A 17,158-nucleotide genomic window follows, 5' to 3' on the forward strand; every position below is an offset into this window, starting at 1 on the left:
GCGTAACGGAAAGCTCCGAGGATGCCGCTTGTCCCCTCTGGAGCAAGAGCTGCGTGCGGGGGTGTGGGGGGGTGTTAATGAGTGACGTAATTGGGGCTTTAATTAAGGGAAGGCTGGACAGGATGAGCGGGGAAACTCCGGCAGGAGAGGGAGGCTCCGCGGGCACCGGTGCCGCCAGGGGGCGCCGCAGGACCACATCTGGGCACAGCTGGATGCGGGGTGGGGGGGCGATGGGGGATGCGGCGCGACTGGGAGCGGTGGCACAGAACGGGGGAACAGCTGGATGTGGGGCACATTCGGGCCCTGGCACAGCTGGGGTGACTGCGGCACATCTGGCAGCTGAGGTCTTTGCAGGTGAGGACACTCGCGGGGGCAGCAGCCCCAGCTGGAGCGCATCTGGGGGCAGCAGAGCTGGCAGCTGTGGCCCAGCTGGCGGCAGGTCCTGTTGGCCCTGTGCACATCTGGTGCTGCACCCTGGTCACCTCCGCTGGTCCCGCAAGCTGCGGCAGCGGCTCCGGGTGTGGGTGCATCCTTTGGCGCCCTGCGGGTGGTGCCAGGGCTCTGCTCCTCCAGGTCGTGGCAGAGGTAATGAGGAAGGAATTGGAGACAGGCAGGAAGACTGTTTCTCATTAAGATGGTCCCATTCACCCTGACCCCTGTCAAATCCGGTCACTCTCCCAGCCAGACATGCAGTAGCGTAATTCTGTTTGTCTTCTCCGTGCTCTTGCCCGTTGCTCTCAGTCCTGGCTCATTCACCAGGATCCCTCTGGTCTTTCCCATCACCGTTGCCCAGGAGGGAGCACCCTCTCCTGAAGAATGACTCCCGTCCTTTGCCTTTGAAAGGATGACCTTATATATTGAAACCAATGTTGTTTACTTGCGCTCAGCACTAGTTCAGAGTCAAGAGCTGGTTCCCAAAGGGCTCTCCTGGATACACTAACCAAATGAGGAATCTTCTCCTGTAATTACATTTCTAGGGCAGCAGGCGTTTTCTGATTCATTTAATATGTGCCATGTTGCATTTGTTACGGATCAGATAGGTAACAGAAGCCCTGTTACCTTAAAAGTACTGCTATTATCAAGTACTGACTTAATTACAATTTTATCTAAAACCAGATCAGATCAGCTTGGCAGAAGCCATTTTTCAGGCTCCCTGATGCCCGGTGTTGTTTCCTCCCTCCAATTCCTGCTCCATCAAGCCCAGCATCAACCCATTGCCACATCTGCTTTTCACTCATCCCAGTCTTACAAAACCTATTGAATACAAACCCAAAGAGCCCAAAGGCTCTGTGGGGCTCAGATTGGTTCTGGCAGCTTTCAACCTTCCTGACTTTGGGAGCTGCTGACCCCCAGGTGATTCCTATAAGCAGGAAAGAAGCGCGGTGCCCACTGCTTCTTACATCCGCACTTTGCCATAGCTGCTTTTGTTTAGCAAAGCCACCCGAGGTAAGGCCCGGAGCTGGTATCTGCTCACTGTCATCACTTCCCTCTTTCCTCTGATTGTTATGTGCTTTCCACAGCTTTCATAGCAGCCCCCACTTCCCTGGAAGCCAAGCCAAGGCAGCTCTCTTCCCCCTGGGGAAACGGCTTTGTTAGACTGAGCAGTGTCTGGTGTGTCACTGGTTGATCCTTCTTCTCTTTGGTTGCCACTGAAGGAGGTTTTCCCTTCGGGAGAGGAGGGAGGGCATCTGGGGACATCAGTTTGGGGACATTGGCTCTGCTCGCTGCAGCACTGGATTTTCTGATGTGAACCCCAGGAGGAGAACAAAACTGGGGCTTCAGTGTCCGGGGCTGCTCCGGGCGATACCTCACTGCCCAAAATCCCCAAGAATTCCTGATTTGGTCTGTGTCAGCTCAGCCACTTGTGCAAACAGCGTCAGGCCAGGGCTGGGGACACAAAGCAAGGTCGGGCATGAGCCGTTCTCCTGGAGCGGAGGCACCCGGAGCCGGCACAAAGGAATCTGTGTCTCCCCTTCGCTGGTATCCTGGCAATTAACCCAGACAATCACAGCTCACCCTGTCTGGGTGCTGCGTGCGGGGCTCTGCGGGGCACTGCGGGGCGCAGGGGTCCCCTGCTCCGGCCAGCGGGGTCTGGCTGCACCGTGGCCACAGTATAGGGGCAATGGAGAGGCCAGTGTCCAACTGGGAAGTATGAAAGGAATGGAGAGTTTGCCTGATTCCAGAAGAAGTGAGGGAGATCACTGGGAATTAATGTAAAGAAATATAAGTCCAGAAACCTGCAAAATTAGGAGTCGCCTTGGATTGAATGTGGGCAGCCTGACATAAATATTGACGATATTTTTTGGTGTATTTGATTCCACCCCCCCACCCCCCCAAAAAAGGGTGGGCTACAGGAAATCTGGAGAGAAGCATTTTGGCAAGGGGCTGTATGGACAGGACAAGGGGAACTCTGCAGACCCTCTCCCAGGGTCAAACCACACTGGTCACTGCCAGCACACCCTGGCCTGAGGAGCTAAACCCAGCGCATGCCTGCGAGCCCCTGCTCCGCAGCGGAAACCCAGCCCTGCCCTGCCAGCTCCTGCATAGATAAGAGCAAGAGCACGGCCCCGGCTAAGCACGGCCACCATGGGAAGCGCTTGGGGAGCCGGATAGTCCGCAGGCAGAGGCTGCGCACTCCGCTTGAGCACGGTGCTATGGTGATCAAACACAATAACAGCCTGCCTGAGCTGGGCCGATGGGCTTGCACTCTTGCATAATTGAGAAATACTCTGTACTCGACTTGGCACCGTGCTTCCTGCAGATTAAATTAGTGAAGGATGAGTTCGGCTTCAAAGTAATTCTTTACATCTTTGGGTTTGTTCTTTTGAAGGTTCTCCGGTTTCATTTTTCACTGTGTAAAGTCACAGGAGAGCCTCACAGCGGATAATAAAGGCAGAATGAGCAAGAAAATGAACAAGACAAAATGAAGGCAATGGGAAAGAATGTAAGTCATGCTTAAAGAGCACCGTAGAAAATACAGTTCACTCAACCCACCAGGACACAAATATTTAATTGTACAGTAAATAACATATTTTTATTTGAAGAGAGGCCGTTTCAAGCCACATCTCACAAGCCAAGTGAATATAAACAGGCGTGCAGCACGGCTCGCACAGCCCCCGTGCCCTGCTGCCATGGGAGGGGGAAAGCAAAGAAACCCAGTCCCACTGACTCGGAACTGCTACTGGTTTCAGAGGGACATCTTTGTAGGGAAAGGGAATTCTGCCCTCTGGGAACCTGAGTGAGAAGCCACAGAGAAGCAGGATTGGGAAGGAGAAGGTTGTAGGGAGACAAGGTTCTTGGTTCTGACCCTCACCTGGGCTGTGCATCTCCACTGTGGGCACAGGCGGAGCAGTGATTCCTTCAGGACCTCCTGGTGCTGTTGTGGTGCCCTGCGTGCCCTTGCAGCAGGGAACAGATGAGCAGCTCTCCAGTCGCTTGGTGTTTTCAGTAGCAAAGGAAATTGCTCCCCATCATCAGTACTTTATCTGCTTGCTACAAGGGCACGTCCTCTGCAAACGCTGCTGTGAAAGTAAACACGGTGCAGAGATGGGGTTTCTACACCAAGGTGAACAGGAGGAGGTGGATCCGCTTACTGGCTCCTGCCTCAGCGCTCTGCCTGTGAGATGCTCTGCGCAGCGTGAGGACGCTTCACACCATAACCTTGAACAGGGAAAATACAGGCCTGGGAACGTAACCGAGATGAGGAGGGTGATGATGTTCTCCTGCTCCCACAGCTGCACCCCTCATTCGCAGCATGGTTCCCAATGTCTCCAAGAAGCACAGTGAAGGCACCAGGCAAAGGCACTGTGGGCACGGGCTGCAGTGGTGCTGGGGGGCTGCAGGGTCAGGCAGAAGGAGCTGCAGTGACCAGTTTGTCTGGGTTTCCAGGCAAAGCTGGGCTAGCTGGTGGGGATTTCCACAGGGCTTTGGAGATCCCATTCGGGGCTTGTGGAGGTATTTTCATCCAGGAAGGGCAGTGGCCCGGCTGTAATTGTGAAAATCAAAACGATTTGCACTCAGCCAAGAGCAGGGAGTTAATGTGAAGCTGGCACCAGAGCAAAAGGAGTGTGTGTGAAGGGTGGTCACCGAGAGCAACGGAGAGGAAACCCTCCATCCTGTTTCCAGGAGCAGGGACACAACATGGAGGGCTGGGACCACTGAACAGAACTGGGAGGAAATTACTATTTACATAGGGAGAGGCAGTGCTTACATCCCTCTGATGGGTCGTACCAGGGCTAATGCACAGCAGACATCCCTGGAAACCCTCCAAAAACGAAACGAGTTTGGTTTGGGAACTTCTGGTTCTAATTCCTGGAAACACAGCTTCAGCTCAATTTCACAGTGGTTTGTGACTTTTTTCCAGTGGTTATACAAATTTTGGGAAAACATTCCTCTCCTTGGAATTGTCTTGTGATAATATAACCCCACTTAAGTGGTCAGAGGTTTTGTATGGCTTCGAACCACCCCAGAAGGCGCCTGTGAGAGGTCATCCCCATCTGCCTCACACTCCCCAGCAGAGGGATCGTTGGGAACTGTTTATCCATGGCCTATTGGCAGGTTTATTGCAGCCTGCCACTGTGCTCTGGCACACGAAGCAAGCGAGCCCACAGCATCCTTTGGGCTGGCATTTGAGCTAGCTGCAGTGGCAGGGGCTTGGAGCTGGGTGAGCTTTACAGCCCCTTCTGGAACTCTATGGCTCTGGGCTTCCAGGTGCTCTCCATAAGGGGCTCATCCTCCTGCTGGGAGTGGGATCAGCTGCAGGGTGTCAGTGCTGATGGGACACGGGGCTGAGCAGGGTTTTAATGCTGCTGCTCCAGCCAGTTCCAGCCTTTGGGAGAAGCTTTGCAGAGCCCTTGGTTGGGGTGGCTGTGCTGGGCTCACAGCCTGGCTGTAATGGTGTGTGCTGGGATTGCAGTGCCAAGACTTGCCTCCAGCCCCTGTGCAGCCAAAGGCAGGTACTGGTGGGCACTGGAATGGGGCACATGGGTGTTTAGTGCAGGCGGTGACCAAAGGCTTCGTGGCATGGGTTTGGGGTCAGTGTAGGGGTTGTGGTTCTGCTACAGGCGCTCACCTGGTGAATGCTGTTGGGATGTACCCTGGCAAAGGGTCTATCTCTCTTAGGAGCACTGCTCATAGGGTCACAAGATGCTTGGCTTTAGTCATCAAGAAATTTCCACCCTGGCCCCCATCCAAGCTGCTATTTGCTAGAAATCTGTCAAACCTCCAGTAGCAATGGTCCCGTTCCACTCGGCTGCGATCAGGGGAAGGAATGCTCCAAAGCTGTCAGGGAGTGACTGATTATCCTGGCTCTTGCCTCCCACCTTGGCCGAGGAGCAGAGCTCCTGATATGGTCAGTGCTGCTTCCACCTTGGCCCTGCAGGAGAGCCTGGTACAGTCAAGAGATGCTTCACTGCCCAAGTCTAATGACAGGGGCGAGGCCTGATGGGCACTCCTGAGGTGGAGTGACCCAGAGGTGTGGGGAGATGCAGCACCATAAATGTGTTACACTCCTGATGCTGTGGCTCTGGCAGACCTTGGTGTCCCCACATCCCTTTGTGGGCCCCGGCACCTCTGCTGTATCCAGCCCCGAGAAGCTGAGCAAGGCTTCTGTATGGGGAACCTGCCAAGGAGCACAGGGCGGTGGGACCCCTCCAAACCAGGAGGGCTTGAAAGCTCTGTGCAAACAACGGGAGCTGGGAACTGCTTTATGGGATCTGCGCAATGCTCGTTTCCTTGCCCAGCTACGTGGCCTGTGGTTCATCTGGCACAACCGGGTGCTCGAGGCTGCAGATCCAGCTGAATCTGATGCTTGGGCTGTGCGAGACTGTGATTTTAACCTGGCCAGTTCTAAGGGTGTCACTTACAAAGGAGAGCTAAGGAATGTACAGAGTCCTTGGCATTGATCTGAGTGAAGGTTTTCAAAGGAAATATGTGGGGTGCGTGTGATGGAAACTGACTTCCAAGTCAATTTTGGTAAATGTTAGGTATAAAAAAGGTGGGTTATGTCTCTGGCAGCTGACTGCTGCTATTCCGTCTTCAAGGTGCACATCAGGGAGTCTTTCTTACATCCTACATCCCCCAGGGTCCTGTGCCTCCCTCTCCCCACCACAAACCCCTGTGTAACAAGCTGTGGAAGCGTTTTTCCACAGAGCATTACGAGAGCAAAGCTCCCGTGTAAAACATGGATAAAGGATAACATTTTGTGTTTGCAGAGGAAATGAGCAGCAGCTGCTTGGCTGGGCGCTGGAGGAGATTCTGCATTTCCCCCTGCCCCAAAAATGCGAGTAAGAACAGACAGAGCGCTTGGCCTTTCCTGACAATGGAACTTTGTTATCTCTATAATTACCCCTGTTATTCAAGTCCTTCTTCCATGAGCATCTTTGAAGATTTCCTCCCCCTTGGTTCAGTTACTGCTTTTCCACTGCAGCTTCCTGCGCTACAGCCGTTCCCGGGGCATGACTAATTTCACTTTTCCACTTAATTGAGAGCTTGTTCCTGACTTTGCCTTTGTGTGTTTGGCTGCAGCTCGGGCAGCCTCCTTGGTGCCTTGCCCCTGCCCCAAATGCACCTGTCAGCCCTTTTATTTTCTTCTAGGAAAAGCTTCCCGGGGAATTCGGACAATGTCAGTGACCACCGCTTCCCTTCAGAAACCTTTTCACTGCGGTGATGCAGTCCTGTAGGAATTTGTGTGCCTGCCAGTTTAATCCTTAACTTGAGCCCTTTGCTGGGGAAACCTACTGCTCCGAGCCTTTCTGGTTCCCAGGAGGCGTTAGCTTAGATGCAAGAAAAGCCGTAGGTGAGGCCTGGGTTGCTCTCAGCCCACGTGTGGGGTTGCATAGGGGACCGGTATGTTTGCACTAGCTCTCATAGTGGATTTTCCTTTGCTCCACAGAATCCCCACAGAGGTGAGGCCTGGATGGAAAGGAGCTGGTGAAGCTCTGGGGCAGCACAGTGAAAAGCTAGGGATGAAGGGCATAGTGAGGCTGGAAGCCCACCCTTCTCACAGGGGGAGAGGCAACCTGGACCATTAGCAAGGGAAGGGTGATCTGCAGTACCATTAACCTTGTCCTTGCCTGGAAGAAAATTATATATGCAAATACATGCATATAAGTAGTGAAGCTCCCTTATGTGTGTTCTACCTGCATCACGTGAAACGCCTCTAGATGTCCTAATTCCCTGACCCAGTAATTTCTTACCCTCATCTTTGTGTCTGAAGGACCATCGCATCTCCAGAAGCTGTGACCACGCAGTCATTGTCTTCACGATGTGCAACACAGGGTAAATCATGCTGCAGATAACAGATAATAATGTAGTGCTTTGTTCTGCCTCGATATGTGTGCACAGTGCTGTTAACATTTACAGTGGGAATGGTGCTCTAAAATGAGATGGAGTAGGCTAAAATGAGATGGTCATTGTGGCTTGAATCAGAGGGGTTTGTGTGTCTGGTAACTGAGCTTCTGCAATCTCCCAGAGAAGGCATTACTCTTAACTTGTAAAACAGAGACATCATTTATTTTATGTGCAGCTCCTGGGCAGCACAGTGTGAACACAGACCCAAGCATGATGATTCTAAAAGCTGCTTTTCTGTGGCTCTTCAGCATAAGGATCTCACGGTGCTTTTGATCGTCAGGCATGGATACCATCACAGCCAGCAAAGTAAGGGCAGACAAAGGAGACGCTGAGTGTAGAAGCCTGGCTCCAGTGCCTTGAGGATCCTTGTCCTAGAAACAAAAGTGAAAGCATAACATCAGGCTTGGAAAAGCCAAGGGGATTCATGAGTATCCCTGTGCTGCGGGGAGGGTCCTGGCAGCAGGCTGGTTTAGGTTGCAAACGGCTGGCAGTCAGGGCAGGTCACAAAGCACGGTGTGAGCCTTAACAACGTAGTAGAAGTAAAAGTAAGCTGCCATTGCACTTGGCAAAGGAGGAGGCAAACAGCACTCTGGAGAACTGCGCCGAGAATCAACGGAGTTGGGAACAGTGCCCTCCCCTGCAGCCTTATTCCTTATTCCCAGTGTGAATGGACTGGCCCAGTTAGCAGAACTGAGGGGCCAGGTGGCGGGTCAGGGTGTATACAGCTTCTCAGTCTTGGCTGGAGAGGACTGAAAGGGTTTTCCTTTATTTTTAACAAGGAATCAAGGCAAACAAACCCCCTAAATCAGCTGAAAGCACAAGCACCAGCGAGCTCTCAAGCCCAAGGAGTGTTCCGGTTCTCACTGCACTTGAAAGCCAGGTCTTGGTTTATGTGCTCTGACACCTGCCAGGATGATGAGAGGAGCTGGAGGCAGCTCCCCTCGGATGCGGTGCCTGGGGGCTTTGTGCTGGGATTCTGCTCCCAGATGCCCCCGGGAGGCACGTGCCAGGCGAGCGGCTTGGCAAAGGCGGTGCTGCGAGAGCTGCGTGTCCCGGGCACGTCTGAACGGGTGTGATGCTGCAGAGGGAGAGCAGAGCCAGTCAGCCTCAGATAGACACAGGCTTGCAGCGGTGCCAGTGACTGTAACGTGTTGTCTGCGGGGGAGAGGAACTGATTGCCCAAGGCCCAGGTACAGGCACCTGGAAGGAAAAGAGATGTGGAGATCGTTGCTGCAAGGACACCGCAGGCTGACTGATAGCATCTCACGTTGATACTTCCAGTCAAACCAAAACCAGCTTCCAAACCCAGATACCAAGCCTGTGGTGTCTGCGAAACCCAGGAAGACTTGGCAGCACAATGATGAGTATTGCAAAAATCTCACTGGAGGTGAACAAGTGTAAGCTGGGAGCCAAAGAGGTTTCATGGGCTGGGAGCAGGGACCCTGGTCCAACTTGCAGTTTACATCAGGGAGATCTGCTCACATGTCACTGCTGTTCAGCGGCACCCATCTTATGGTTGTCTCACCCACCCCTGCAAATCTGATTCATGTGTGACTGCTGGAGGCACAACTCTGGAAGGAAAGGTACTGTTCCTCCATAAGATTATATATATCTGTATAAAGACCATGTCAGCTATATGTAAAACTCGTGAATGCTCAGTGGAGGGAGCACTCTTACGCTGAAGATGTCCCACAGCTTTTTGCTGCAGTCACATCTAAATATCCTAACAAAGAACATTCCCAGAGCACATTTCCAGGCTGACACAGCTACACTGGAGAAGGGGAAGCTCATGGCATCTACTCTGGAGTTGTATTCACAGCTAACAAAAGGGCCAAGCTCAAGGATCTGATCTCCAGGAGGTTGTCAGTGCAATAGGTCAATATATGCCCTTTGGTTTACAACAGGGAATTCATGTACATCCACTGTGATGGTCTAATGTATTATCTACAACACTTTTTTTGCTATATACAATGCTTCCTTTGTGTCTAGCTCAATAAAAAAAAAAATCCTTGAGAGCAGGGAAGATGGAGTGTGATGTATAGTCACATAATAAATAGACCTTGAATATTGCTGCCGGAGGGCAATTCCAAGAAACCTCTCGCATAGCTCCTGGTTTGGCAGTCAAGATGCCCCTTGTAGTCTCCTGGGCTTTAAAGAAATGCATTAGTGTGCTCGAGTGTCTGGTGTTCAGAGACCAGACTAGTGGGTGCTTTCCCACCTTCCCTCCCCTGTAACACTGGTTCTGACTCCCACAAGCAGCAGGGATACTGCAGGGACTGGGATCACCCGTCAGGGGGGAGCCTCCGAAATCCCTGATGTGAGGCACTCTCAGGTTTCCGTTCCCTAGCAGGCACCGCAGTGCCTGTGTGTGGATGCCCACACTCGGCACCCACCGCAGCCTCCCCACGGGCATCTGTCGCTCTGAGGCTGTTGGAGATGGGGCTGTGACATGCCGGGAGCTGACACGGTGGCACAGTGCGGGGATGGGGCTGGTTCCCACCTCCCCTCCCGCTGTCACTCCGGCTCCTGCTTTACCTGGCTGGTCTCACTTAACTGACAGGAAGCTTTCCAGGAGGAGAGGCGGCTTGCTCCTGTTTTGTTAGCGTTGACTAACGGTAGCCGGCGTGAGGATGGGGGCAGGAGAATGGAGGTGTGGGGACGCTGTGCTCAGAGCAGGGAGCTGATCCAGTTGAAGACTAGCTCTAAAAAATAATAATTTTCAAACAGACCTGCCTCATCCAGCTGCTGGTGTGAGCCACCAGATGTGATGCTGGTGTGAGGGAGAGCTGGGAAGGGCAGCTGGGGCTGACCTGAGCTGATGGCATTGCAGCCTCCCTCTTCCTCCTCTTTATCGTGGTTGGGGTGGCCCCTGCACCAGCCCTGTGGTTATTTGATCCCGGAGTGAACTGAACTAAGTTCCCTTTTTCCTTTTCCTTTTTTTCTTTTTCTTGTTTAATGCTGGATTAGTTTCCTGCTGACTTGGCTCCCTCGGTGAGAGAGCTGCGGGATGTGGGCTGGTGTCTGAGCAAAGGAAAAGGTGTTAAAGTGTGGTCAAGGTCAGGCTCAGGGGTGGGAGTGTGGGACTGTGGCAGCCGCAGCTTTCATCTGTTGAAGTCAGTGTGGACATGGCCTTGGGGACATGTGGAGAAGTGCTCCTGGAGACCTGCAGGACAAGCTCTGCACCCATGGGAGTCAACGGGCAGGTTTCTGTGGTTTCCAGTGTTACTGGACCGCTATACAGAGCCCAATTGCCTTGGCTCCCTTGGAGCTGAGACAACCAACCTGCTTGAAAACATACATCAAAGCAGGCAAGGAAATAGCCAGGGATTGCAGAGGGATGCTATTAGCTACAGGTAGGAGGATGTGGAAGTTTGGGGGTTTTGTTTGCTTATTTTTTTCCCTTCAGTAGTATTCTTTTACAGTTTGGATGCACAATGATAGGAAAACAGGGCTGGAGGATGTCCATGGCTGTTCCTCCCCACTGCCCTGCCCTGCTCTCACACTCAGTGCTCAAACACAAGGAGTGTATTCTGATTAATGCAGCCTAAGCAGGAAAAAGAGGAGATGACTCCATGATCTGGTGCATTAGTTGCTGCCTGCCCGAGGCCTCAGTTCCAGTTCTGTGTGCAGTATTTCAAGTGTGACAGAGCTTTGTCATGCTTCAATTCTGTCCTCGTCAGAAAATGACAGTCTGAACACTGTCACTTGCTGTGGTTCTGGGAGAGTGCTGAAAAAAAAACAGTTTCCAGCCCCAAATATTGCAATCCTCCAAGGCAGTGTCCTACAAATCTACTTACAGGTTCTTCTGTATTAGCTGTAAGTGCTGGAATGCTTTTCTAACACGAACAATGGTGATGTAAAAGGATAAAGCCAAAATATGTGCTCCTGTGGCTTTGCACAGTGTAGAATTAAGCGGCGTAATCCAAATAACATCTAGTGCTTTTATAGGGCTGTATGCATATGGCATAAATGGCAGCTAATTAAACTTTATATCCTGCCTACAAGATAAGCATGTAATTAGTATTACATCCTTTTTTATAATTAGGAGGCCTCATCCAAAAACCGTGGCTCACAACCCATATTTGAAGGCAGTGACTCAGCCTGAATAAGGCTGTGGCGTGAAGATTGAGGAAATCGTGCTTTAGTGAGTAAAAAAAGCAGAGACAAAAGGTCGTGCTGGGATCAGGTTGGTGCGCCGGGACTCATCCGCTGGAAAACGCAGGCGGGTTAACTTTTACCATCGGGATGGGGCTGGGTCCCAACCCGTGTGTCAGCCCTACGGGAGGCTCCGCTCTGTGCGCGACCCCCGTCTCCCCCAGCCCGCAGAGAGCATGAAGCTGGCACCGGCTCCGCGCCGCGTTTCACGGTTGGCTGGACAGGAATGCTGCCCCGTTCGATCCGGAGCGCGCAGGCGGTGCGGAGCAGGGCTCGTGTCGCGCCCTCCTCGCCAGTGTGCGAGCGGGGGTAAAGGGGGAATCCATTCAGCCGGGGATTATCCGCAAACGGGTCTGTTTGTCACAGCCTGGGCGGAGGGGCCACCGCGGGTTTGTACGTGCGGCGCCCGTGCCCGGGGGGCGGCTCACCCGGAGCTTGGCGCTGTCATTCATGCTGAGAAAGGGTTGTCTCGGATCCGTGGGGCCGGCACTGCTGGCCTCTCCCGCTCTACTTCCCATTAAGCACCATCCACCTTACGGCAGCCCGAGCCAAAACCACGATGAGGAGCAATCGCTTTGCGGGCTGCAGTTTGCTCCTGGAAGCTCGCGGCTGAGGGAAGGAGGTGACGAGGCAGCTGCTGCGCCCCGGCCAAATTCCTGGCGCGTTCCTGAGGGAGATGGGCTGCAGGGAGCAGCGGCTGGGTCTGTGCACGGCTGCACAGCGCGGTCCTACCGATCGATGCCCATCTCCCTTGCTGGGCTGGAGGCGACCCGCTCGCAGGGATGCAGAGGAGGGGGGCCACGGTCCCTCTGTGCCAGCGCCCTCCGCCACCGGCCGTGCCGGGGGATTAAGGGTTTAATTCTCAACTCACGCTGCTAAACCCGCAGGGAACAATCCCCGCACGGGGGCTCAGCGGCACCGCGGGGAGGCCGGGCCCGGGTCCGGCCAGGGCGGCTCTGCTGCAGGCCGCGGGGCCGGCTTACACAGAGCCCGGGACGGGGCGGCCCGCGGGGAGCGCGCTGAGAGCCGCGGCCCTGCAGTGACCCCGCCGCGCTCCCGGTGACGCGGGCGGGGCAGGGCCGGGGCTCACCCACGACGCGGCCCCGGGCGCGGGGGGCTCGGGCCGGTCTCTCCCGCACGCCCGCAGCTGATTGGCTCAGAGAGAGGGAGAGGCGGGGCTCGCCTGGAAGGTTAAAGGCGGAGCGTCTACGCAGTGCCCGCCCATTGGCTGGAGGTAGGCGCGCGGGCGGGCAGCGGCGTGCGGGCCCTGCCCGGGCGGCGGCAGCGGCAGCAGCGGCTCCAGCGGCAGCTCCGGCCCCGCCGCGTCCCCGCGCTCCGCCCGCACAGTCCCGCTCCGCCCGCACGGGCCGGCCCCGCTCCGCTCGGCTTGGCACGGCTCGGCTCGGCACGGCTCGCCCCAGCACGGCCGCTCCCGGGGCGCCACCGCGGCGGCAGCAGCTCCGCGGAGGGGCGGGCTCCCGAGCGTTGGGGCTTTAAAAAAACGTTAAATTTTTGGGTTTTGGGGTTAATTGTTTAAACCTGGTGTTCTCGGCCGCGGGCAGCATGGGGCTGCCGGCGCTGGAGTTCAGCGAGTGCTGCCTGGACAGCCCCCAGTTCCGGGAGCGGCTCCGCTCCCACGAGGCCGAGCTGGAGAAGACCAACAAGTTCATCAAGGAGCTCATCAAGGATGGGAAGTCGCTCGTCGCCGCCCTCAAGAGTAAGTGAGGGGCTGGGGGTAGCTCTGCCGGGGCCCCGAGCACCCCTGCGGCCCGGCCCAGCGCAGCCCGGCCGGCCCGCTCTGACCCGCCTGCTCTGTGGTCTCCGGGTCCATCGGGGACCACCTGCTCCCGTCCCCTTTCCCCGGCCCTGTGTTCCTCTGGCTGGTCCGGCGGGATAGGCCTCGTCCCGGCCCATCGGGATATGCATGGTCCGGGTCCATTGGGATGTGCCAGGTTGTGGTCTACTGGGACGTACCCGGTCCCGGTCCTGGTCCACCAGGATGTCCCTGTCCCCGGTCCGTTAGGACGTTTATGGCCCAGCAGGTCCCAATTCTAGGCCCTAAAGGGGTTGTGCTCTTTGAGGATGCTTTGGCTGGGCTGGTGGGTAGGTGCTGTGTCCCCCTGCTTGCCCTTTGTCCCCTCTCTGTTCAGGGTGGGGGACACCCAGTTCCCTTTTCTGGGCTCTGCCCGAGCTGCCCTCACTGGTGCCATCCCCAACGTGTGTGTTGTTGTGTGTGGGAGCTGCAGGCTGGGGGGCAAAGCTGCGTGCCACTGGTTTGGGGCGGGAGCGGTGGGGGGATGGACACTATGGGTCCGGGGCGAGGGAGACCCTTGTCTGTGGCTGGCAGCATCCCCGTCCCCCTCAGTCCCGGCTGCTGTCCTCATGGTGGGGCTGGGGACACATTTGCATGGCCACCCCCTTGCCAGCGTTAGGTGGGCTGCTCCCCGAGGCTCTATTCCTGCTGTTCCCACCCCCACGGAGTTATTTGGGGATTTTCCTTTAAGTGTGTTTGGCTCAAATCTCGGCTCACTTTCCTGGTCAGTTTTGACTACTGAGGCATTGTGAGTTGTCACTTGCTGAGACAAACTTGCTCTCCCACTGTGGGGTGGGAGAGAGACACATCCACACAAACCTGCCCCGCGGAGCCCCCGTGGCATTGCCCGTGACACACCAGCCTGGCCTTGGGGACATGGCACAGTTATTGTGGGAGCTGGTAGCAGTGTCACCCCTGGAGTGCACAGGCAGGTGATGCTAAGCCCACCGGTCCGTCCAATCCCAACCAAGGGGCAGCCATGGGGCTGATCCCTGCTTCCCCATCAGCTCTCACACCGAGCCCCTTGGCTGCAGTTCCCCTGTGCTGGAGTAGCAGCTGGTAACATCTGGATTACAGGGACCCCCATTGTACCAATTCTTGGCATTCTGGGTTCATAAAACCCAACCCAACAGCTGTTGGTGCGTCTGTGGCTCTGCAGGTCTGAGCTGTCTTCTACTGCTGTGTTTGCCTGTTGAGCTGAAGGCAGCCTGTGCCTGGAGCGTTCATTTTGTCACGCAACAAATCCTACAGCATTGTTCTTCACTGAAAATACATTTGAGGAGCTAACTGGTGGGTCCCAGGGGTGCTCATCTCTGGTCTTAGTCATTGGGTACATTTAGTGAGTCTCTGGGTAGGTGCTGGCTGTGCCTTTGCCCCGTCGTGCTGCAGGACAGGTATTTTTGAGTGTTCTGAACTGTGTGTGCTCATGGCTGCCTGTGGGCTCCTGTCCCACTGGCCGTGGCTGTGCTGCTCAGCCCCCAGGCAGGAAGAATGCTTGCCGGCCTCCGGAGATAAGGATGTTTTTATGGCTGAATTGTTTTGGAGCCACTATTGAATGTGTTCCTGGATTAGACCTTAATTCCTGTGCAGGGCTGGCGTGTGTGGCACTGATGCCCAGGCTGTGGTCTGTAGGGGCATGAATAGTGATGATTTTGCTGGAGTGTTAATCAGTGCCCAAGCGCAGGCACTGCCTGGGCTCATGGCCACATCCCGTGTGTGTGGCTACAGGTGCGGTGGGATTCTCACCTGAAATGTGGTCTGCAGGGTGCTCTGGGAGAAGGTTTGGGGCCCATGGGGCAGGGGCCTGTGGGTGAGCATCCATTCCCTGCTGTGATGCTCGGCTGCTCTGTGCATCCTTTTCCTGCTGTAAGAGTGACTTCACCACCCGTGCAGCTGCTGGAGAGCCATGATGCCTCTGACTTCTCCCACAGGCATGGGACAGGATCTGTCCCAGCTCTTCCCACGTGTGTTACCCTCAGTGTGCGGTGGGTCTGAGTTCTGGCCACGTTCCGTGAGCTATTACAGACCCTCCTGACACCCGTTAGCATGGATGAAGTTGCTCTCTGGTGGAGAGCTGCTGCGAGTGTCATTCCTGGGTTGGCACTGCTGTGACCCGGTGCAGTGGTACCTGATGGCCGTTCCCAGCAATAACCAGGTTCTCCCTTCTCTTACCCACCTTTTATTTTGTCTCCAAGGGTTCATCTCCCCATGGCTGGGCAGGGTGGCCCTATCTCACCAGCATTGCCTCGATGTGTGCTCCTTGGCCGCTGTGCAGGGCTCATGGATGTGGGGCCGGGCAGGTCCATGCAGCAGCAAACCCCTGGTAGCAGTGTGCAGCCCCTGGTGTGAGGGCCTCGGAGGTGTCTCAGCTCTTGGCACAGTGACCCAGCCTGCGACTGGTTATGTGGAGCCTTGGCAATATCCTCTCTCATTTTCCTTCCTCTTGCGTTCTCTGCTGAATGTTTCACATCCTCTTTGTTGTAAGACAGGCGCGAGGGGAACGTAACTCTTTGTGTATCGCCAAGGAGCGAGGTGGAGGGGTGGCTTGGATGGGGCTTCTGTTCCCTGCTGCCCTGCTTAGCTCCTTGCAGCCTCTGTGCCGCTGGAATTCACATTCAGCAGGTTGAAAAGAATCCTCATTTGCTGAAGGGCTGGTTTTGATGAACATCCTCTGATGCCGAGGGCATCTCTGGAGTGTGTGTGTGTATATATATATATATGTATGTATGTATATACATAGATACTGTTGGGTTTTCCCCCCCCAGAGAGTATCTGTGCCTGTTTCTATTGTCTCCCTTTGCTGCTTGGCTGGTATTAGGAGTGACCTGGTTTTCAGCAAAACGTGTCCCTCTTCCTCCCTCATACATAAATTATTCAGAAACTTTTGCAAATGCAGAGACCTCAAGTGAGACATAAATAATGAACTTGAATCCTGGATGCTGTGAAACTCGTTCTGCAGTGAAGGAGTTTTGGTGACCATGGGTATGGGGGCTGCTGAAGCATTTTGTCTCTTTGCATGTCCCCTGTGCTGGTGAATGGGGCTGTGTCCCAGGGTGGCAGCTGCCCACGTGCCAGCATCACCTCCAGCCCCTCTGCTTTGATGGAGAGGGATATAGAATCATGGAATGGTTTGTGTTGGAAGGGACCTTAAAGCTCCTCCAGCTCCAACCCCTGCCACGGGCAGGGACCCCTTCCACTAGAGCAGCTTGCTCCAAGCCCCTGTGTCCAACCTGGCCTTGAACGCTGCCAGGGATGGGGCAGCCACAGCTTCTCTGGGCACCCTGTGCCAATGCATCGAGCCTGGTCACCAAGGTGATGCAGAGATTCTTTGCATCTCGCTTTGGAATGCGAGCAGCACATGTGAGGACGGAGGATGTGGGGGTGCAGGCGGCTGGCAGCCATCGCCTCCCCCGTGCTGCTGCGGGGGGCTGAGCGGGGGCACCTTCCTCATCTTCCTCCTCCTCCTTCCCACAGGCGCCGTGTCCCGGTGCTGGTGTCCCTGCTGCTGCCGTCTCCTGGGGTGCTGGGGCTGCAGCCGGTGCCCTGCCACGTTTCTGCTCTCAGTTTGCTTTGCTTCTTCCTCCAGCTCCCAAGCTCTAATTTGAAGCCTCCGAACCCGTCCCCGCCCCAGCACAGGCTGCAATTTGCACGGCAGGGCTGGGCCTGGGCTCTGCAAACCCCCTCCAGTGAGGGTGCCCGTGGCCGGTATTCCCATGGGAAGGGCAGAGGTGTCCATGCTCCCAAAGGGTGCACTCGGGCCCATTTGGGGTGTGGGATCGTTTTTCCTCTGGGTGTTTTTGGCTGGGTTATCGCAGGGCTGTGGCTGGCAGTGAGGAGGGG

At 55.3% G+C, this 17,158-nt stretch overlaps 1 protein-coding gene across 4 annotated transcripts in view; it reads left to right on the forward strand.

Moving 5' to 3' along the window:
* The first annotated feature begins 13,037 nt into the window (after window positions 1-13,037).
* Window positions 13,038-17,158, forward strand: part of ARHGAP26 (Rho GTPase activating protein 26) — a 116,542-nt gene continuing 112,421 nt past the window's right edge. For 3 of the 4 annotated variants that reach the window (XM_062638181.1, XM_062638182.1, XM_062638183.1), the window contains exon 1: window positions 13,038-13,222. In XM_062638181.1, coding sequence (XP_062494165.1) covers window positions 13,069-13,222 — 154 coding nt within the window. In that variant the 5' untranslated portion in view covers window positions 13,038-13,068. The remainder of the gene's footprint in view (window positions 13,223-17,158) is intronic. The other variant, XM_062638180.1, reaches the window with a different exon arrangement.

The sequence above is a fragment of the Pezoporus occidentalis genome, unplaced genomic scaffold, assembly GCF_034315485.1.
Source record: "Pezoporus occidentalis ecotype Australia unplaced genomic scaffold, CSIRO_AGI_Poc_V1 ctg55, whole genome shotgun sequence".
Lineage (NCBI taxonomy): Eukaryota > Metazoa > Chordata > Aves > Psittaciformes > Psittacidae > Pezoporus > Pezoporus occidentalis.